Source organism: Caenorhabditis briggsae (assembly GCF_000004555.2).
Source record: "Caenorhabditis briggsae complete genome, chrV, whole genome shotgun sequence".
Classification (NCBI taxonomy): Eukaryota; Metazoa; Nematoda; class Chromadorea; order Rhabditida; family Rhabditidae; genus Caenorhabditis; species Caenorhabditis briggsae.
Window position 1 is genome coordinate 3,339,929 of NC_013488.2, and position 21,731 is coordinate 3,361,659.

At 37.3% G+C, this 21,731-nt stretch overlaps 6 protein-coding genes across 6 annotated transcripts in view; 5 read left to right on the forward strand and 1 right to left on the reverse strand.

Moving 5' to 3' along the window:
* CBG10483 overlaps positions 1–396 on the forward strand; it is a gene marked incomplete at both ends in the record, with an annotated part of 4,813 nt that extends 4,417 nt beyond the window's left edge. The window contains one exon of the mRNA XM_002635775.2: positions 136–396. Coding sequence (XP_002635821.2) covers positions 136–396 — 261 coding nt within the window. The remainder of the gene's footprint in view (positions 1–135) is intronic.
* A 931-nt stretch (positions 397–1,327) lies between these two features.
* Positions 1,328–6,765, forward strand: CBG10481 (the record flags this gene model as incomplete). The annotated part of the gene is made up of 11 exons (XM_045236793.1): positions 1,328–1,503; positions 1,553–1,906; positions 3,167–3,262; positions 3,355–3,759; positions 4,567–4,677; positions 4,739–4,834; positions 4,881–5,177; positions 5,225–5,335; positions 5,978–6,073; positions 6,143–6,659; positions 6,703–6,765. 11 exons carry the CDS (start codon positions 1,328–1,330, stop codon positions 6,763–6,765), a joined length of 2,322 nt encoding a protein of 773 aa, XP_045094293.1.
* Positions 6,766–7,135: 370 nt separating this feature from the next.
* CBG26958 lies at positions 7,136–8,021 on the forward strand (the record flags this gene model as incomplete). The annotated part of the gene is made up of 2 exons (XM_045236794.1): positions 7,136–7,209; positions 7,754–8,021. The coding sequence occupies 2 exons, from the start codon at positions 7,136–7,138 to the stop codon at positions 8,019–8,021; spliced, it is 342 nt and encodes a 113-aa protein (XP_045099044.1).
* A 6,123-nt stretch (positions 8,022–14,144) lies between these two features.
* On the forward strand, positions 14,145–16,834 carry CBG10478 (the record flags this gene model as incomplete). Its single annotated transcript, XM_002635772.1, has 5 exons — positions 14,145–14,275; positions 14,535–14,697; positions 14,747–14,932; positions 14,997–15,160; positions 16,216–16,834. 5 exons carry the CDS (start codon positions 14,145–14,147, stop codon positions 16,832–16,834), a joined length of 1,263 nt encoding a protein of 420 aa, XP_002635818.1.
* A 1,891-nt stretch (positions 16,835–18,725) lies between these two features.
* On the forward strand, positions 18,726–19,808 carry CBG10477 (the record flags this gene model as incomplete). The annotated part of the gene is made up of 4 exons (XM_002635771.1): positions 18,726–18,823; positions 18,872–19,277; positions 19,331–19,481; positions 19,534–19,808. 4 exons carry the CDS (start codon positions 18,726–18,728, stop codon positions 19,806–19,808), a joined length of 930 nt encoding a protein of 309 aa, XP_002635817.1.
* A 751-nt stretch (positions 19,809–20,559) lies between these two features.
* Positions 20,560–21,731, reverse strand: part of CBG10476 — a gene marked incomplete at both ends in the record, with an annotated part of 8,938 nt that continues 7,766 nt past the window's right edge. Inside the window, 2 exons of the mRNA XM_002635770.1 lie at positions 20,560–20,794; positions 21,110–21,340. Of these exons, the coding sequence (XP_002635816.1) occupies positions 20,560–20,794; positions 21,110–21,340 (466 nt within the window). The remainder of the gene's footprint in view (positions 20,795–21,109; positions 21,341–21,731) is intronic.

Here is a 21,731-nt window from a genome sequence, read left to right on the forward strand (position 1 = left end):
GCACTCGTTTGCCGGCTGTGTTTTCGAAAATCCTCCTTGAAATACGGTGGCTTAACTTGTGTGAAAATTCGGCCACAACTCCAATTTTTTTGCACAAGAATAATAGAGCGCACTTGACAAAAGTACTATTTTCAGGCCTGCCACCCAGTACTTCACGAAGCCTCAAAACACCTGAGCAATCATCGGGACCAAAGCCTCCATTCGCCAACTCAAGTGCTTCGTTTCAAATTTGCCGCCGACAAAAAGTCGGCTGAAATTCTAGAAGTTTTCTCCGACGATGGGCGGTTCACATCGGCCGGTGCAGTTGCCACGTCATTCGATAATGGGAAACAGATGTTGATTGGAACCGTATTCCGAGATGTTACACATTGTGATATTGATGTTAATTTGGATTAATTTGAATGAATTATAGATTACTGTAGATGCGAGAAATACGCAAACACAGACTTTTTCAGGTTTCGCACAATTTTAAATAACATTTTTTTCAGATTTTCGATAGTTCGAATTACCAAAAATTAGAAATACTCAAAAAATTTCAGAAAATTCCCAAAAATCTGCAGTTTTGAGTTCAGATTCTAGAAAATTCGAAAACTCGAAAAACGCAAAAAATGTCAACTTTTTTGGAAAAATCTAAAAAATCTAAAAATTCTAAAAGTTTCAAAAAAAATTTGAAATAAATCTAACAAATCTAAAATTTCCGAAAATTTCAAAAATTCCATAAATTTCGAAAAATTCAGAAAATTCAGAATTTTTTTAAATTAAAAAAAATTACGGAATTCCAGAAAGTTGGAAAAAATCATGAAAATTCCCGAAATTCTGAAAATTTTGAAAATTTCGGAAATTCTATAAAATTCCGGAAAAATCCAAAATTACTAAAAATTTCTTTTAAAAATTTGGAAAAATCTATTTTTCAAAAATTCCAAAAATTCGATAAAATTAAGAAAATTCGGAAAAATCCCGAATTTTTTTTTCTAAAAACCTGAAAATCCCTGAATCGCTGAAAACTCTAAAACATCTAAAATTTTCGAAAATTCCTAAAATTCTTAAAATTTATGAAATACCGGATATTCCAAAAACTCCAAAATTTCAGGAAATTATGAATAGTATCGCAAATTTAGCAAAAATTTTTCGAATTTAAAGTTCCCTCCATTTTCGATTTTCCATAGACTACTGCAGAGAATAAAATACGCACTGATTTCACATTTGCGGACTTTCGCTGACAGTACCCCACAAAATTGTTTAATCGAATTTCCTTTATTTTTCAATTAAAAATCCCGTTTGAAAGACAAAAAGAGTTTTAAAAATCAATATTTTCAGCTAAAAAAAAATGAATTCACCGCCCGACGATGGCTGGTCACAGTCAGAAGTCAACGATTTGTTCGATTATATAGAATTGATTACAAAAAATCGTGTCCAATTGAACACCGCCGCATTATATCGAAGCATTGCAATGTCGCGATATTCGTTTGTTTCTAGCGAACATATTCAGAGAGTTAAATCAAAGTAAGCATAAAAGTTTGAGCGGGAAATTTGAATTTTTCACATTTTTCAGAATTTTCGACACTTTACAAAATCATGTACTGGAAGTGACTCGCTACAATTTGAACACCAAAATTCGCATGATCTACGCTTTGGGGGTGCCGATTGGGCCGAATTTTCGAGAAGTTCTTCAAAAAATCGCACATTTCCAGTTGGATGAGCAGAACAGGATTATTAGATACATGTCGAAGGACAAGGTTCTGATATTGGGACCAGAGCCACTCCTTCAAACCTGGAATATGGATCTTATCGATTTTTTAGTCGAAACTTCCGAGAAAATTCTGCGACCGATAAAATTGTGTGATTTGGCGGATGAGTTTAAGGCGGTGCATAAAGATGAGCGACGCGCGAGTTCGTTGGCTCAGAAGTGAGGAAAACATGGGAAATTCGAATTTTTCGTTGAAAACTACCCTAGAATCGATTTTTGAAAATCGGCTGAAAATTCTAAATTTTTCATCAAAAATCGATATTTCTAACTTTTTTCAGATTAGGCCTAATTCGTCACAAACTACACGAATTGAGTCATTTGGACACTCGGACACTTATCAAAATCAGTTTTACGACAGGCGCCAAGGTTTCGGACCATTTTTTAGCAGAGTGAGCGCTACGGTTTCCCGATTTCCCAGTGTCCTGATGTCCCCAGTATATTGATTTTTTTGCATTTTTCCTGTGTTTCTTTGTGATTTTTCCGATTTTTGACATTTTCAAAAAATATTTTTCGATTTTTAGAAAGTCCAGATGTCCGAAAAATCGATTTTTTTTTTCGGAAAATTTTCGAAATATTTTTTTTAAAAAGTTTTTTTTGTCAAAAAAGTTAATTTTCAGCATTTTCATGACCTGAAAATCATTCTCATTGATTTTCAAACAATTGGAATTTTCCGCAATTATCGATTTTTTGCACCAATTTTTCGTGTTTCTGTGTGTCCAGATGTCCTAAACAGTGATTTTTCTGTTCAAAAGTTGTCGAAGAAGCGATATTTTTCTCCGAAATTTCGCGAAAAAAAACCATTTTTTTTTTGGCGCCACTTGGGAGATCATCGGATTTAATGAGATTTTCATAGAAAATATGATCTCCAAGTGGCGCGCCAAAATACTACGCCGCACTTGCAATGATGGGCGGAGCGTCGGTGGGGGAGGCGGGAATCAAAGTACGCAAACACCGAGTCCCACTTTTTTTATTCCGACAATTAAAAAAAGCAAAATTTAATTTTCAGCAATTATCGATTTTTGCACTTTTTTTCCCGTGTTTCTGTGTGTCCAGATGTCCTAAACAGTGGTGATTTTTCTGCTCAAAAGTTGTCGAAAGCGATATTTTTCTCCGAAATTTCGCGAAGAAACACTTTTTCCAGAAAAATCTATTCCTTGTATTTCTGTGTGTCCAGATGTCCAAAAAAAAATATTTTTTCGGATTTTTCTCAAATTTTCTTCTCAAAAAAAAGCAAACTTTTGGCATTTTTTTTATCGGAAAATATTTCGAAAATTCAAATTTTTTATGAATTTCTTGAAAATTTTGAATTTCCAAAACTAGTAAAAATTTATTTTTCTGCATTTTTTTACTCGAAAGTTTCGAATTTTTTCGAAAATTCGATTTTTTCAAATTTTCTAAAAATCCCCAATTTTTTTCCAGAATCCAAAAGACCGGAACTGTCAAATTGAACGTGTTTCGTCAAATTGTGGGATACTATTCGAACGACGGCATGCTAACGCTGGGCGATGTTGAACGGTGGGGGAGACATTCGGACACACAGACAGACAATTTTTTTGAAAAAATTTAAAAAAAATTTTCAGTATTGAAAACGATGATTTCATTAACAGAGATGTCGTCGTCGTGGATTCGGAAAATTCAGAAGACGTGGATTCGAATGATGACGTCGTCAGAAGGGTGATTCAGATGGATCACGACTATCTCCCAGTGAAAAAGTCATCTGTGGTTTACGGTGGTCCCGGAAAGTGTCCAGCTCCGATTCTTCTAGAAAAAATGAAAGTCAATGAGGAAGAAGAAGAAGGATTATCGATGACATCAACGTCTTCTGAAAATCAGAAGACGTCAAACTATCAGCGTCATTCGTTTTACACGTGGAAATCGCTTCACGATCAATCCGTTCGATTTTTGGCAGATTCGTGTCAAAAACGGGATCAGAAAATCTCGTTATCAGCGATCGCTAAGGAGTTTAAGAGGAAGTTTGACGATCCGGCGGCGGCAAGATCTGTTCAAATGCGGTAATTTTTAATTTGCAATAGAGCGCATTTTCTAAGCTTATATCTAATTTCGACTTTAAAAACGCCATGACCTGGTGGCCGAACTTTTGCAAATTGAATTTAAAAAAACATGAAATGGTGGCCGAACTTTTGCAAATTGGGTTTTCTAGGCCACCATGTCAAAATGGACGAGAAATTGCCTAATCTGGTGTGTTTTTAGGCCATTTCGACATGGTGGCCGAACTTTTGCAAGTTGCATTTTCTAGGCCACCACTTCGAAATGAACTAAAAATGACCTGGTATTTATCTGGTGTGTTTCTAGGCCATTTCGACATAATGGCCAAACTTTTGCAAGTTGCGTTTTCTAGGCCACCACTTCAAAATGACCTAGAAATGCCCTGGTATTTATCTGGTGTGTTTTCTAGACCATTTCGACATGGTGGCCGAACTTCTGCAAGTTGCATTTTCTAGGCCACCACTTCAAAATGACCTAGAAATGACCTGGTATTTATCTGGTGTGTTTTTAGGCCATTTCGACATAATGGCCTAACTTTTGCAAGTTGCGTTTTCTAGGCCACCACTTCAAAATGACCTAGAAATGTCCTGGTATTTATCTGGTGTGTTTTCTAGGCCATTTCGACATAGTGGCCGAACTTTTGCAATTTGCGTTTTCTAGGCCACCATGTCAAAATGGTCCTGTAATGGCCTGATATTCGTCTGGTGGGCTTTCCAGGCCATTTTGACATGGTGGCTGAACTTTCGCAAGTTACGTTTTCTAGGTCACCACCCTTTTTGACCTAGAATTTCTCAATAGAGCGCACTTTCCAGATTCTTCCGAATCAAGCGAAAAATCCACACTCTCCACCATTTGGACATCCCGACGCGTATTCGAATGCTCTATGTCACCAACGCTCAAGTGGATCCCTTGTTTTTGACAATGTAAGATTTTGCTGAAAAAGCTGAAATTCTCAGTCTGAAAATTTTTTTCCAAAAATTTCAGAATCCGAAAATCTGCCTACGTCGAAGTGGACCAATTTATGAAGATTCTGAAATATAAAGCACACGACGGAAGTCTGGAATTGGGCTGTGAAATTGAGTGAGATTCTGAAAATTGTCCGTAAAGTGCATTTGCAATTTTTCAGAAAATCCGACGGCGTGGAGTCAGATGACGTGGCAGTTCTTCCCATCCCCCTAGAAGACGTGAAAATCGAAGTAGAAGATGACGTGGATCCAGATTTTTTGGAAAAAGTAAAAATTGAAGAAGCAGATGACGTGTATTCATATCCAGAATCCAGCATAATGGATTACAATGAGCAGTCTGTGGCGTTTCTCGTGGATTACTGTAGAAATCGTGATTGGCCAGTGACTGGGTGGGAGCTGGCGAATGCATTCAAAACGAGTTCTGACGACCCATCGTTTACGAAATCTATCGAAATTCGGTTTTTAGCGATAGAGCGAATTTGCTGATTTTTTGAATTTTTTTCAGATTTGGCAGAATCAAAAAACGAATTCATACTTTCAATCACTTGGACATTTCGACGCGGATTCGAATGCTTTTTGTGACAAAAGCTAAAGTGGACCCTCTGTTTTTGGAATTGTGATTATTTATTTATTTTTGTTTGTTGTAGAGAAAATACCTCCTATTTTTACTTTGAAATTGATGTTTTTTTTATTGACAATTTCGGCACCTCAAAATTCGTATTCCCGCGCGTTTTGTCTAGTGGAGCGCTATTTCTACGAATCTACGTATTTGTTATTTTTGAAAATTTTTACTGAAAAATCGTCTTTCTCAGCGATTTTTCTTTTAATATTTTGATTTTTATGATGTATTAAAAGTGGGAAAATGATATTTTTCATTTCTTTGAACATCGATTTTCGGAAAAATTTGCGATTTTTCAAATTTTGGAGCATTTTTGATGAAAAATAGGTTTTTTTCGGCAATTTTTTAGGTAATTTAGATTTTTTTTGTCCTATAATCATGGAAAATAGCCATTTTCGTTCTAGAAAACTCAAAAGATCGATTTTCCAAAAATTTCAAAATTCTCGCTTTCCTTCGTTCAGATTGCCTTCTTTTTCGGTCAGACTGGGTGTTTTAACTTCGTTAACAATCATATTTTAAAGAAAATTCTCAAAAAAACTACGAAATTCCGATGAAAATCGATAAAATTCGATTTTCAGCAAAACTTTTTCCAAAAAAGAATTCAAAAATCCGTTAAAAAATTGGAATTTAATTTTCCAGAATCCAAAAATCTGGAGACGTCCATCTGGACCAATCACAACGAATTTCGGGATATTCTGCATTCGATGGAAGTTTAACAATGGGACGGGGTGACTGGTAAGTGCGCTCTATTGAGAACTTGACATTTTAGCAATGGAGCAGTTTTGCATATTCAACGTTTTTCAGGAGTCACTTGCGATCGGAAAGATACATATCTTCAAATGAACCGGATTTTGATTTCAAAGACGTGAAAATCGAAGAGATGAATGATTCAGAATATCAGAAGGCGTCAACGTCTCAGAAGACGTCAGATGATCAGTTTTATGTTGCCTCCACGCCTTCTAAATCAACGTCTTCTGAAATTCCGGAGACGTTTGAATCCACGAATCTCAAAAAATTCCAAGAACTCCTCCACTGCCTTCTGCTCACTTTGGACTCCCCATCACTCGCAGAAATCGATAAAAAATTCAAAAAATCGATAGAAAAAGTGGAAATTTCCAAAGAAATCCCCATGGAAACTGCAATTCTATCACTGGAAATCATTTTTAATCTATTCACACAACGATATTTCATTGAAGACGCCAATCAGAAGACGTCAATCCCGGGTCACACAATTTTGACACTTTTGATGAATTTATGCTTCTTTTTGAAATCGCCGAAGACGTCGGGCCTTCAGAATCGGATCAGAAATGCTAGAAATGGGGTTAGAATAGGCTGAAAATCAGTTAAAATATCGATTTTTCCAGAAAATCCCAGTACGAAACGTCCAAATCGCACTGGAAACTGCACTTCTTCTCATCAATCCATAGACTACAAACTACAATAATTTTTCAATTTTTTTCATGCATTGTTCTTTTAAAATCATGCTCTTTTTTTCTTCTCCTCGCAAGGAGAATGTATAGTTTTAATGAATTTCTGAAGTTTTATAAATTTATTTCAAGGATTACTGTAGATGGTAAAGTACGCAATTGTGGTGTGCATTCGAATTGCGTACTATTGCGCACCGTACCTACTTGAAATATTCAAGATTTTTTCTATTTTTTCATAATTTTTCTATTTTTTAATCTTTGTAATTTTGTTAATTTACAGCACCATAAAACTTTTTTTCGTCTTAAATTTGAAAATTTGATTGTTTTTTCTTCGAAAAATCCGTTTTCAGACCCAAAAATTTGGCTAAAAATGGCAGTGACACGCCATCAAACGGAATCCGCCAAGCGACAAACCAGAAGATCTTCGACAGTAGTACGGATTCAGTAACCTAATTTTTGATGGCCTAGAAAAAGGGAATTTTAATAAAAAGAGAAATTTTTCGATTTTTTTTTCAAATTTTCCATATTTTCAGATTTTTGAATATTTCGCAGAATTCTCGGATTTTTTCTCAAAAATTCTGATTTTCGAGTTTTTTCAAAAATTCTAAAAATCAGAATTTTCAAAAATTCTAATTTTTTGAATTATCTGAATTCGAAAATTTCAAAATTAAGTTGTTCTTCGAAAACCGATTTTTTCAGAAATCTCCAGAAGTCCAAAAATCGGTCACATCTCCATCGATCGCCAAGAAACCCGTTCAAAAGAAGTAAGTGCGGAGACCCCGCAATTTCCGGAGAAAAGTGGGCGGAGCCTAAACTGCAACCCTGGCACAGTTTTTTAGCACATTTGGATACGGCATGAGAAAAACCGTGCCAGGGTTGCAATTTAGGCCCCGCCTCCTGACTCTGCCCACTTTTTTCTCCGGAATTGCGGGCTCTTTAAGTGCGAAAGTTTAAGAAAATGCAAATTCGCTCCACCGCTAATTTTCAGATCCACCAAAAAATCCAAAAAGCCATCGAACCCACATCCACCGTTCGCCCAAATGATCCTCGAAGCAATCAGTGATCTGAGTGATCGAAAAAATAAGTGGATCAGCAAATTCAAGATCGCCGCGTGGATTTGCAAGAACTACAGTATCCCGAGATCCGCATCATCGAAGCACTTCACATTTTTGGCTATTAACAAAGCGGTGTGTGAGGAGATTCTCGACGCGAGGACCAATGGAACGATCACTTCGTATAAAATTGTGAAACAATAATTTTTTTTGTATTTGTATTTTTACCCGAATTCTCTCTAAAATCTAAAACTTTCATCCGATTCTTGCCAATTTTAGGCCCAGTTGTATTATCTTTGTTTGTGATTCCCAAAAAAAATATTTTTTGCTTTCCTGTCTTGTTGAATTTCCTCTCTGTAATGCCTTGATTTTGCCTTGATTTCCTCTCCTTTTTCGCATAAAATGAATTTCTTATTAGGTTGGCGGGAAAGTCTTTGTCACTTTTTCAATAGTTTATTTCTCAAAGAAAAAATAACCGAATAATTAATTATATTGTCCATCATTATCAACAACATGTCTCCAACGTTCCCTCAATTTATGGATTCCATTGCGGTAGAATCCAGCCGGGCGTGAGGCAAAGTATTGTTTGAGTGCCGCTTCGACCGCTCCACGGGAATTGAAGCTTCTTCCTTCGAAGGCACGTGTCATATCGCCAAATAACCAATAGTCGGAAGGAGCAAGATCAGGAGAATACGGGGGGTGAGGGAGAACATTCCATCCATATCCCATCAGCTCCTGCTTCACTTGTTTCGAAACATGTGGGCGAGCGTTATCATGTTGACAGTACACTTTCTTGTCTTTCAGGGCCGAACGGTCGACTGCTTTCTTGAGGTTTCGTAGTTGAGTAGTGTAGAGGTCTCCAGTTATTGTTTTGCCCTCGGGCAGAAGTTCCCAGTAGATGGGGCCGTCCACTCCCCACCACACAGAGAGCATAACTTTTTTCGGATGAAGGTCGGGTTTGGGGACATCCTGTGGGCTCTCTCCTTCTCCAACCCACTGGGATTTCCTGTGGTGATTATCGTAGAAGACCCACTTCTCATCTCCGGTTATTAGCCGGTCCAGCCATCGATCGCCCGCGTGGAGAGTGAGAAGAGTAATCGAATCGTCGACTCGGCGGTCAAGGTTGGCTTGAGTCAGGTGATGACGTATGAATCGACCAAAAAGTTTTCTCATTCCAAGAGACTTCAAACCTTCAAGGACTGTGCTATGGTGAACTCCGAATGTGACAGCTAGTTCACGGCTAGATTGAAATGGATCCGATTGCAATGCGTGCTTCAGCTTGTCCAAATCCAACTCACGGGGTCTCCCAGAGCGATCCTTTTCATCGAGCGAGAAGTCATCTTTTTCGAAACGATGGAACCAATTGCGAATAGTATTGTAGTGAGGGGCATGTGTGTTGTACACATTCTTCAAGAAAGTTTCCGAATCCTTCATCGTGGTGTGAGATAGGAAGAGGTAAATCAAAACATGTCTGATGTGAATAGCAGTGGGAACAAACATATCGTTTCAATTACAGATGAGGAGCAGGGAAGGAGATGGGGACTTGTTTATATGGAAGGTTCTTATCACCTTGTTATTCACTAGAGTCGATATCATACACAGCCTCCATATACGAGAACAGTGATTAAACAAACAGAGTGACAAAGACTTTCCCGCCAACCTAATGTTTCCGCAATTTTTTATCTTTTTTTTTCCAGAAACCTATCCTAATGCAATCGCGCTCCTCTAGACTCAAGCCAAAAGTGAATCATACTACAAACTACAAAACACATTGACCGATATTTACCTTCGATGCGAATCTGATGGCCTAATTAAAAAAAAAAAAATTTCACAACAAAAATTGAAGATAGACTACAAACTACAATTTTTTTTGAAAATTGTTTTTTAGATTTTCGAATTATCTGAATATTAGAATTTCCGAATCTTAGAACGAATTCCGGAATTCGAGACTACTATATTAGAAGGGTCGGCCCTTCTATTGTTCCAAGGGTGCCTCCGGAGGGCCCTTCTATTACAGGGGCCCTTCAATTAGAGGGGGCCAGTATTTCCGAATTTTCGCATCGAAAAATTTGACAAAGTTTCGTNTTTTAAATTCATGAAAACCTGCCAAATTTCACTAAAATTTAGCAAAATTTTCATCGAAAAATAGAGTCTCAACAAATTTCGATTACCGTAAAACCTGTGATAGAACGGCCCCCCCTAATTTTCAACTGTGAACCAATTTATCTCGGTTTCTGATGAAGATATAAAAATTTGTCAGCTGATAAATTGTTTATCATAATATTCTATACATTTTATCAGTTGACAAATTTTTTATACCTTTTTCAGGAACCGGAGATAACCTTGGTGAAAGTTGAAAATTAGAGGGCCCTTCTAATGCAGGTTTTACGGGAAATAGTGGAGTTCCCGGAATATTTTCCACTGGAAAAGTACGGACATTTTCTGATTTCAAAACGCATTTTGAAGGGGGGTCCTTTTTCACAGAGGGCCCTTCTATTATAAGGGCCCTTCAATTAGAGGGGAGCATTCTATTTTCCAAGCCTCTTTCGGAGGGCCCTTCTATTAGAGGGGCCCTTCCAATACAGGTTTTACGGTATTTTGAAATTCGAGAAATTGGAATTCATGAATCTCTAAATTCGGAATATTTCAACAAGTTCAGTATATCAAATTCTCACCAATTTAGATTTTTTGAAACTTGACCTCCCGAATTCAGAGGACTTCAAAATTGGAATCATCAGTAGGAGATACCGTAAAACCTGTATTAGAAGGGCCCCTCTAATAGAAGGGCCCTCCGAGAGGGGTTGGAAAAATAGAATGGCCCACTCTAATTGAAGGGCCTCTATAATAGAAGGGCCCTCTGTGAAAAATCCATTTTTCGATAAAAATCTTGCTGCTAAATTTTGGTAAAATCGGCAGATTTGCATGAATTTTGAACGAAACTTCGTCGAGTTTTTCGATGCAAAATTTCGGAAAAAACTGGCTCCCTCTGATTGAAGGGAACCTGTAATTGAAGGGCCCTCCGGAGGTACCTTGGAACAGTAGAAAAGCCGGCCTTCCAATACAGGTTTTAAGGTATTTGAAATTCGAGAAATTGGAATTCGTGAATCTCTAAATTCGGAATATTTCAGCAAGTTCAGTATATCAGATTCTCACCAATTTAAATTTTTTGAAACTTGACGATTTTAATTATTTTTTTTGATTGTTATTGTGTCATTCCCAGAATGTTTTTTTTTCGTTTTTTTTCGCCCAAAACTTCTCTGTGATAGCCTAGATTTCCACTCCTTTTTACATAAATTCATTGTCGATTTCCGCAATTTCCCTTTCCCTAAAAATCATGTTCCTAATGCAATTGCGCCCCTCTAGACGCAATCCAAATTAAAAGTCTCAAAGAGATGATAGGTTGGTTTTAACTCATTTTTAGGATGTCTTCTTCTAATTAAATTTTCTGAAAGTTTGGAAATCTATACTAGAAAAAATATGTTTTGTTATGAATCCTTTTTAAAAGTTTCATGAATGATAATAGTTTCTATTTTTAATTTGCGGCATGTTCAAGGCTCTGAAAAGGGATACTGTAGGTTTTCGATAGTTTTGAATTTTTCAAAGAATCTTTTAAAAAGTTGAAGTCTTCATGTTTTTTTTAGTTGATAACTTTTTTCTAAAACGGTCCAGGAAACAGATATGGAGATTTCAGAACCATGACAGTTAGACCTCTTTTTCAGGTATTCCAAAATCCGTCTTTTGTCTCCGGAATCGGCAAAATTTGAATTTTTTTTTGAAATTTGAAAATTCAACACATGTTTCCCAATTTTTGTTTTTTTAAGCCATCGTAAAAGTTAGGACAAAATTACGGTCTCCACACCTTCTGAAAATTACTTTCTGATGACGTGGCAATATCCAGAATCACTTGTATGGGTCCTCCTTTTTTGACTTCCCGAACTGTATGGGTCCTCCTTTTTGACTTCCCGTCCTTTTTCACAGAGGGCCCTTCTATTACGGGGGCCCTTCTATTACAGGGGGCCGTCATATTTTTCCAAGCCCCGCTCGGAGGGCTCTTTTATTACAGGGCCCTTCTAACACAGGTTTAAAGGCATCCAAAATGTTGTGTTTTCTATAAATTCCAAAATCTTATTGTCGCAAACTCTTCATTCATTTTCTTTGTGTCTCTTGTTGTTCGGGTGTCAGCAAAATATTGCAATACGACAACAATCTGTATTGAAAACCCAAAAATATCTATCTATTTTCATCGATTTTCTATGTCTAAAAAAGCAAAATTTTCAAATTCAAATAATTAAAATATCTTCATACTGTTAACAAAATAGCTTATCTTTCTTTTTTCTTCCTAATATTTCTGTTGATTGTGAAATCTTTGAACCACAACGTTTTCTAGCCCAAGAATTGACCTTCCATTCTGTTTTTTGTGCTCTCAAAGCTGAAAAATCAAGTTTCCCAGCTAAAAAATGACAAGTTCTGAGTCATTTTTCTCATTTCTCACCGATTTTTGTAATTGAAAACTGCAAAAATATGAATTTTTTAATAAAAATTAGTATAACTACAAGTTTCCCAAATAAGTTTAAACATGAGTTTCAGCTTTTAAAGCTTTTCGAAGTTCTCTCACCAAGTTAACCGGCGAGTTTCTGCTGGTACCAGTTTCTAGCCCATTTTTCTCATTTCCCACCGATTTTCGTGTTTTCCGAATTAGAAAAATCGATTTTTCAGGTCAAAATTGTGCTAGTTTGAAGTTTTCATTAAGTTTGAAGCATATTTTCACATTTTCCTGTGTTTTAGGTTCTGTGATTTTTTTGGCGCCAGAAGTGTGCAAACTGCAAGTTCTGAGTCATTTTTTTCTCATTTTTCACCGAGTTTTATGATTTAAAGATGTGTGAAATAGATTTTTAGCTTAAAAGTTAGTCTAACCATAAATTTTCCTTAAGTTTCGTTCACAATTTTCAGTTTTTTAAGCTTCTCCATTCGCTGCAGACCAACATTGGTTGAGAAATTTGACTAGTACCATTTTCTAGTCCATTTTTCTCGTTTCTCACCGATTTTCGTGATCTGAAAACTGAAAAAATCAAATTTTCAGCTCAAAATTAGTCTAATTCGCTGTTTTCACCAATTTTGAAACATTTGTTCACCTTTTTTTGTCTTTAAGATTTCGCTTGGCGCCGGAAGTGTGCAACCAATGCAAGTCCTAGTGTCACTTTTCTAATTTTTTACCGATTTTTGTGACTTAAAAGTTTAAAAATAAGAATTTTCTGTAAAAAATCAGTATAACCGCAAGTTTCCCAAGAGTTTTAACATGATTTTCAGCTTTTGAAGCTTACTGGCGATGTTGTGCCAGTAACTTTTTCTAGTCAATTTTTCTCTTTTCTCACAGATTTTCGTGATCTGAAAACTGAAAAAATCAAATTTTCAGCTCAAAATTAGTCTAATTCGCTGTTTTCACCAATTTTGAAACATTTGTTCACCTTTTTTTGTCTTTAAGATTTCGCTTAGCGCCGAAAGTGTGCACCGGCAAATTATACCAATTTTTAGTATATAAAAATTAGAAAATCATGATTTCCAGCTAAGAATTGTGCTAAAAAAACTTTTCAAGCGAAGTTTGGCTGAAAATTTTCAGCTTTTTCAGCCATTTTCAAATTTTGCGGACTATTTTCCAAGAGAAAATGAATAGGATGGATTCTGTCTTTCTAGAAACCTCGTTCATGATTTTTCTCGAATCAGGTCGACAGCTTCTTCATTTCCGAAAATCCTGAAAACCCTGAAAAATTGGCTTCCAAATTTTGAACTTCTGAAAGTGCATTCTAGAACTTTTGTCGATCAGAACCATTCGAATTGTCGCATAATCCTTTTCGCATTTTGTCGTTCTCTTCAGCTCCCCATAGATACATTCCACGTCTTCCTAACCCTGACGACGTCAGGCTCTAGAAGATGGTGATTCTGAAATTCCTAATCCTGTTGTGTTTCAAACATTCCGTTCATTCTCTCATTCCCCAAAAATACACAAAACAACCCTTCAATTTTCTTATTCCTTTTCGCGTCCCCTTCGTCCATCTCGTCCCCACCCGTTTCTTTCCCATAATGTCTGCCTTTTTCTCTGCGCTCTCCTCATTCCGCACAGTGTTTCTCGCACTCTCACTGTCTGCGACACTCTCTCGTCGTCGCGGGCACCGATATACACGTTTTGAAATGAGTCACAACTCTAAACTCGATCGTTTTCAGCTATTTTTTCAGACTTTTCTGTAATCTCTTCTCGTAACAACATCAGAAATAGATAAAGAATCTGGTTATCAAAAAATTTCCAAGTTTCAGCGACAAAAAATCGCAAAAATGACCGAAGAAGCGGCGTCGAACGTCGGCGAAGTTCGAAGATCTGGAAGACATGATTCCGTCGCCAGATTTCTCGTAAATCGGACTGTAAAGCAATCAGACAATGCTTATCATCCGACATATAAGAAAAAGTACGAGAAAAATCGGGAAAATTCCAAATTTTTTCGAATTTTTGGAAAATAAGCTGAAATTATAAAAAATCTTGTAAACCACCGTATTTTGAGTGGTTACAGACTGCAAATTCAAAAACTACGGTAGCTAAAACCTATTAGACAAGTTTCAAAAAATAATTTTTGGAAAAATTCAAATTTTTCGAAAATTAAAGTTTTCAAACCCGGGGACTAGGTATCTCCCCTAAAAGACTAGTCCCCGAACTCAAAATTTTTGCAGCTACATCGCTGATCTACCAGATTTGATCACCGAAAAGCCATCAGAGTCCGATGACGACGATGAGGCTCCAGAATCCTTGACGATGCCAAAGCCAGAATCTCGAGTCTCGGATAGGCAGTTTCAGCGGTTGAAACAAGAGACCTCTCATCTTCCAGTGGATACGGTAGGTTATTCGAAAATTTGAATTCCCGCCGGATTTTCGAGTTTCGCAGGCCCTCAAAGTGCTCGCCTACTACCATTTCAACGTGGATATCGCCATAGCGGCCGCGAAACAAATGACCATGCCCCGGACGATGGGAAATGGTGTAAAATCCATGTTCCGGGCTGGAATAGCGTTTGAGCGAGAACAAAATCCATCGAAACGAATGGCAATCAAAGAGTTCTATATGGGAAGTCAGGTAAATTTTTGAAAATTTTAAAATTTTTGAATTTCTCGCCAAGCCTAAACCCCATAGTTTGCAGTTCGGAGCGCAGTGCAATAACAAGGCTTTGGTCGATTTCTACTACAGTGAGAAGAACAAAATCGGTGGGAATTGGCGTCTGGAGAATGATGAGGAACCAATGACGTCAGAGCAGCGAATTGAGCTTCAGGAGAAAATGATTAGTGGCGGTGTACGAGTGCAACGGTAGGTGGAAGAGGAATACGAATTTGAGAAAGTTCGGCCAAGATGAAATTTCCGAAAAAAGATTGAAAAATTCGGTGGCCAAAATATCCCAAATTTTAGGCTATTCTGGCGGCCTAGAATCTCAAAACCTAGGCCACCTGTATGATGGCCTAGAAAACCAATTTTCGGATTTTCTAGGCCACATCCTTTCTTCCCAATAACCGCTGAAAAACGATGGGCTAGCCGCATATTCTGAAATTTCCAAAATTCGAAAATTTGTCAAAAATGCCCGCAAAACCCGGATTTCTAGGCCACGGCTACTAATTCGCCAGTAGTAAGTGGCCTGGAAACCCAAACCCCAAATAGTTCGGCCTGGCAGAAACTTTCAAAAAATATTTTTAAATTCGGTGGCCTAGAAACCCAATTTTTATATTTTCTAGGCCACAGACTCTCTTGTCGATAAGGGCTTGAAAACCTCGATATTCGATTTTATAGGCCACGGCCTCCAATTCTCCGGTAGGTGGCCTAGAAACCCAAAATCTCAAAAAGTTCGGCCAGGCATACATTTTCAAGAAATATTTTAAAATTCGGTGGCCGAGAAACCCAATTTTTAGGTTTTCCAGACCACAGACTCTCTTGTCAAAGAGGGCCTAAAAGCTTCGAAATTCAATTCTCTAGGCCACGACCACCAATTCCCTGGTAGCTGGCCTAGAAATCTAAAATCCCGGAAATTTCGATCAAGCTAAAATCTCCAAGAAAATTTTGAGCATTTTGGTGGCCTAGAAATCAGGAATCCCAAATTTTCGGCCACGCCTATTTTCCAAAAAAATTCTGAAAAATTAGGTCAAGTTTGGTGGCCTAGAAACCCCTTCCTGGCTGGCCTAGAGTCTCAAGATCTAGGCCACCAATCTGATGGCCTAGCATCCTTATTCTTAGATTTTCTAGGCCACCGACTTTCTGACATTCCTAATTTTCGAAAACTTGCCAAAGATGGCTTGAAAATCTCAATTTTTCAAAATACCAATTTAAAAAATTTTCCCGCCAAAACCCCGAAATTTTAAAATCAAAATTTCCAGCCGAGACCCAAATGCTCCACGAAAAGGACGAAAGAAGCGAGCCATCGCCGCGATCCGCTCTCATCAGCTCCGTAGGGACCATCGTGCCGAAGCCATGACCAATACCGATGACGTGGATTCGTCGGATACCGTATCCGTGGCGAGCACCGAACGCGCCATGTCAGAAAAGTCCGAAGCTCCGCACCCGCTGGTTTTGAAGCTGAACGCAAGTCAGATTTTTGGAATTATGGCCGAATCCTCGAAGGCTCCAGACGCTTCCACGTCATCTGAGCAACCGTTTACTGTAGCCACGTCACCAACAGTTGTGAAATCTGCCACGTCACCCGCCGAACCCTCATCAGATTCCTCTGTATGCACGACGTCTTCAACATCAACGCCCCAGAAAATTCCGAAATTCAAATTCAATCTCAACGTGGACGATGTGAATCGGGTGATGGCTGCAGCTGCCACGTCATCAAGCCATCAGAATCATCATAAGACGTCCACGACGTCAGTCCCTCATAGAATCAAGAAAAAATACAGAAAGAAGACGATCGAGGAGCTACGTGGCGGAGCGCAGAAGACGTACCCGGGTCGAGAACGACGACCGAGAAAAATGCTCGAGGATGAGGGTTATTAAATTACGCTTCATTGATAAAATTTTTCAATTTGCCCATTTTTTCAAATTTCGTGTAAATTCCCCCATTTTTTAAAGCCCTTTCCCCCTCTCGTGTTTCATGACAGCCTATTTTTCTTTCTTTTTTTTTGAATTTTCTTCGTACCGCCTATTTTCCAATTTTTTCTGCTGAAAATTTCAATTTTCCCCTCACTTTCATCCCAGTTTTTCTTTTTTTTCAATAATTTTTAAAAATTTGCTGTGTTTTTTTCCTTCTCGTGTTCAAGAATTACTTTCTTTAATGAAGTCTTGTTTTTTTTGGAAAATTCTGAATTTTTGTTCGATTCTGGAGATACGTCGTCGGAGAATCTAAAAAAATAAATTTTCGAAGAATTCTCGAAAGCACAGGGTTTTTTTCTATCTTTGCAAGCTCGCTCTATTGATAAGGGGGCGGGCGAAGCTTTTTCAAATTTTCAAAAATGAAAAATTCTCCCGTAAAACTAGAGATCTTGTTTCGGTGAAGAGACGCAGAACATTTCGGTGAAGAGACGCAGACAACGAAATGGCTGAAGATCAAAAGTTTGATCCTCAGCCATAAATTTGCCTACGGCCACGCCCCTTTATCAAAAAAGGGCATTTGCATAGCTAGTTGAACAAAACACAGTGCGAAAGAAAATTAGCGAAAACTTTTCGAAAAGGTCAGCAAAAGTACGCAGAGTCGGTGTTGCACATTTTTGTCGACCGTAGTTGTTCATTTTGGCGGACTTTCAAATTTTAAATTTTTTCTGCAAAAAATTAATAAGAAACTTTAAAAAAAAGGAGAAAAATTAGAAAAGACAATAAAGTTTTATTATTTTGGAAGAAAAAAGAATGAATGAGAATAAGTGCAGTTTCCGGAGCAGTCCGGAGTTTTACAACGGAATTCCATCAATATTTTTTTAAATGAAGTATCGGAAAATGGAAAACACAGATTTTCTAGCAAAAAAGAACCAAAAACTGCGGAAAAAATCAGTGGAGAGTACGGTCAGCAAAAGTACGGAGAGTCGGTGTTTGCACACTTTTGCCGACCGTAGTTGTTCATTTAAGCGGTTTTTCAAATTTTACATTTTTCTGCAGAAAATTTGTAAGCAAGCATAAACAAAGAAGACAAAATTCAGTGAAAAACAAATAAAAAGCTATTATTTTTGAAGGAAAAAAAGATGAAAGACACGAATTGCAGTTTCGGGAGCAGTCTGGAGATTGCTGAAAAAAATTTTTCAGACACATTTTTACATATTTTTTGAATTTAGACATTTTTTTTTCGATTTTAGACGTACGGAAAAATGCAAAAAATAAAAAAGAAAGTCAAATAATTTGGAAGATTTTCGAGCAAAAATGACAAAAAATCTGAGAAAAAATCAGTGGAGAGTACGGTCAGCAAATGTACGCAGAGTCGGTGTTTGCACATTTTTGTCGACCGTAGTTGTTCATTTTAGCGGTTTTTCAAATTTTAAATTTTTTTTGCATAAGAATCAACAGGATCTAGAAAAGAAAAAAAAATTAGAGAAGAAACAATAATTTATAACTTTAAAAGAAAAAAAAACAAAATTAATTAGAAGAAGTGCAGTTTCCGGAGCAGTATGGAGTGTTCAAAAAAAACGATTTCAATCCGAAAATTGTATTTTTACTTATTTTTCTGAATTTTAAGGATTTTTTTCAATTTGTCAAGCTTAGCACTACGGGGAAATGCCTGAAAAAACACTGATTTTTGAAGATTTTCAAGCAAGAAAAAAATCAAAAATTGCAGAAAAAATCGGTGGAGAGTACGGTAAGCAAAAGTACGCAGAGTCGGTGTTTGCACTTTGCGTTGTTTTCTTTTGGCGCAAATTTCAATTTTGGACATTTTTTGTCGATTTTTCTCATTTTCAGCCAAAAAATGTGCTTTTCACCGATTGAGTACACTAGCGACGACGTCAATTCGTCAATTATCGACACAAAAGAGCTGGACAGAGGCTCAAAGGATGGTTTAACCTGGTAAATTTGATATTTTTCAATTTTTAAACCTAAAAATCTATTTGCCAGGACCGTCACTTATTCCCATCAACTGGCTCTCTGTCACAAGCTCACTGACTGTGCCTATCTGACGTGGCAATTTGACTGGCGAAAACTCAAAAACGAAGGATCCGTCGACGGCTTCTCAGGCGACATCATCGTCACCTACCGAAAGGAAAAGGAGAAAACCGCGCCGATAAAATTCTACGTGGAATTTTCGAATCCCCAGCAAGAAGTCGTCCGTCGCATCGGCCCCACCAGCGATATCAAATACAGCGAAAAGTACCCGACATGCTATATAACATTTGATCTTCATCTAACCCCTTATAAACTGTCTTATCGAAATTTACCCATTGATCAGGCGTTCTTGCCATCGACACCTAATACCGATGGGATTCTCGTCGTGGAGAATCGCCGAATGCATATTAATAAAACGGTCAGTGTCCAGATGGTCAATCTGTTTGTCGATGTCACTTATTGATTTTTCAGTATCTCTCCGTACAATCCGCTTTTTTTCAAACCATGTTCTCCTCGAATTTCATGGAAAAATCGATGGCCGAGGTGCCGATCGGCGGTGTGAAATACGACGAATTCACGCGCCTTCTAGCGATCGTTTCGTTGAAACCAGTGTTTCCAACAGGTAGTTTTTCTAGGCCACCGCCAAATCCACGTGGAAAATGTTGAATTTTCAGACGAATCCGTGGAAAATCTGCTCTCCCTCGCCGAGCGATTCCTAATGCCCGCCATCGTTTGCCACGTGGAACACCATCTTCTCACTGCCACTCACTTTGACTTCTTCCGTCTCTTATCGCTTGCCGATAAGCATAATCTCGAAAAACTCACCGAAAAATGTATTGAATCCCTGACCACACTGGGACAGATCTCCAGAAATCGACACAGAGCGGAGTATATTCATTTGAGTCGAGACACGAAAGCCAGAATTTTGGACCATTTGACACAGGTTTAGGCTCAGTATCGTATACATAATTATCGCCGGCCGACGATAATTATGTATACGATACTTGTTGTTTTTTTTGTTCATAGTATGTACCTTTTTTGTATACAAGAACCCGTGTGTATTTCCCGATCTGTTTTACTGTTTTTCGCCTGCCAATAAACATTTTTCATGCAATTTTTTAATTTTTTATTTTTGGCTTTCTCCACATATTTCCGGGAACCCACTCTATACACCTACATTGAGCTCACTTATCTCGGTTCCTATAAGAGATATTATAAATTTTTCAACTGATAAAATTTTAAGGATATTATGAAAAATATTTTATCAGTTTACAGATTTTTGATATCTCTCATAGGAACCGAGATAATTGAGCTCAAAGTTTCATTAAACGAACCCTACTCTGTATCTTAAACGTTTAAATTAGGCGACTAAAACTGACAAGGGAGTTACTTGAGGGGGGCTCGTGAAATTTTTTTCATGGAATAGTGTATTTCTTTTAAAACAATAGATTTCAATCAGCAGTGTGGTAAAGTGGTAAAATGGCAAGTTCAGAGGAGAAAGGTTGTAGGTTCGATTCTCCCGATCCCAAAAATTTTGCAAAATTTATTTTAAGCTGCCATAACTGGCTCTGGAATAAAATTTACGCAATCTAAAAAGGTTTTAGGGAGTTTCTAATTATGAATAGGCATTTTCAGAATAAAAACAGACATTTAATTTTTGAAGAAATTCACAAATATGCTCATGGTTCAATGAAGATTTTTCAAAATTTTTTTTTCAATTTTTTCTTTGTTTTTTTTATTGAAAAAACAGTTGAGGATTCTAAACACATCGGTGGCATTCGATGACAAACTGCTGGAAACATATGTTCTTGGCACAATACGCGCATTTGACCATTGACAATCTTTTGCACCCAGATAATTGGCACTTTCCATAAACAAAAAAAAATTGAAAAAATTTTTTGAAAAATCTTCGATGAACAGCATATTTGCGAATTTCTTCAAAAATTAAATGTCTGTTTTTATTCTGGAAAATGCCTATTTATAACGAGAAACTCCCGAAAAACATTGCGTAAATTTTATTCCAGAGCCCGTTATGGCAGCTTAAAATTAAAAAAAAAACATTTTGCAAAATTTTTGGGATCGGGAGAATCGAACCTACAACCTTCCTCCTCTGAACTTGCCATTTTACCACTTTACCACACTGCTGATTGAAATCTATTGTTTTGAAAAAAATACACTATTCCGTGAAAAAAATTTCACGAGAAATCGCTTAATCATAGGGAAACTATTCTAGGATATAACTCAGCTCACGTGAGCATTTTGCTGATTTTTTTAACAGATTTGGAATCCTCATAAGCTCTTCTATCTGCTCCCAAAATTTCAAAAAAAGTTAAACCCGCCCCCTCAAGTAACTCCCTTGTGAGAACAAGACAACAAACTTTAGCCTGTACTGTAATTTGAACTTGGTTAAATAACAACTTACTGAAAAGAATGCCAACGATGAGAAGGCAAGACTTCATTTTGATGAACGACTTCCAAGTTCTGAAATATTTCAAATTTAATACAAAAAAGTGTATCAGTGCAAAGAAAGCAGAATGAGAAAATCAAGGTTCAAGGGAGTCAAAGAATGCAAAGCAAAACTTTTGAGTGTCTCTAAAAAACACACCACGAGCAGTTTGAAAACGAGAAAGATGATTATCTTGCGAAGAAAACTCGTGATTTTTTCCCCAAGTTTTTCAGTAGGTATTACGTTCTCATGGGGGTTTAAAGGGGGACTCCGACCAAAAATTTTTTTGCATTAATATGTGTTAAAAGTTATCTATTTTCGGAATATTATTGCGAAAAAATTTTTAAAAATCCGAAATTCCCGAACAACGGCGTTAAAAGGAAGAAAATTCAAAAAAAGGTGCCGCCGGGGGACGAGGATTTTCAG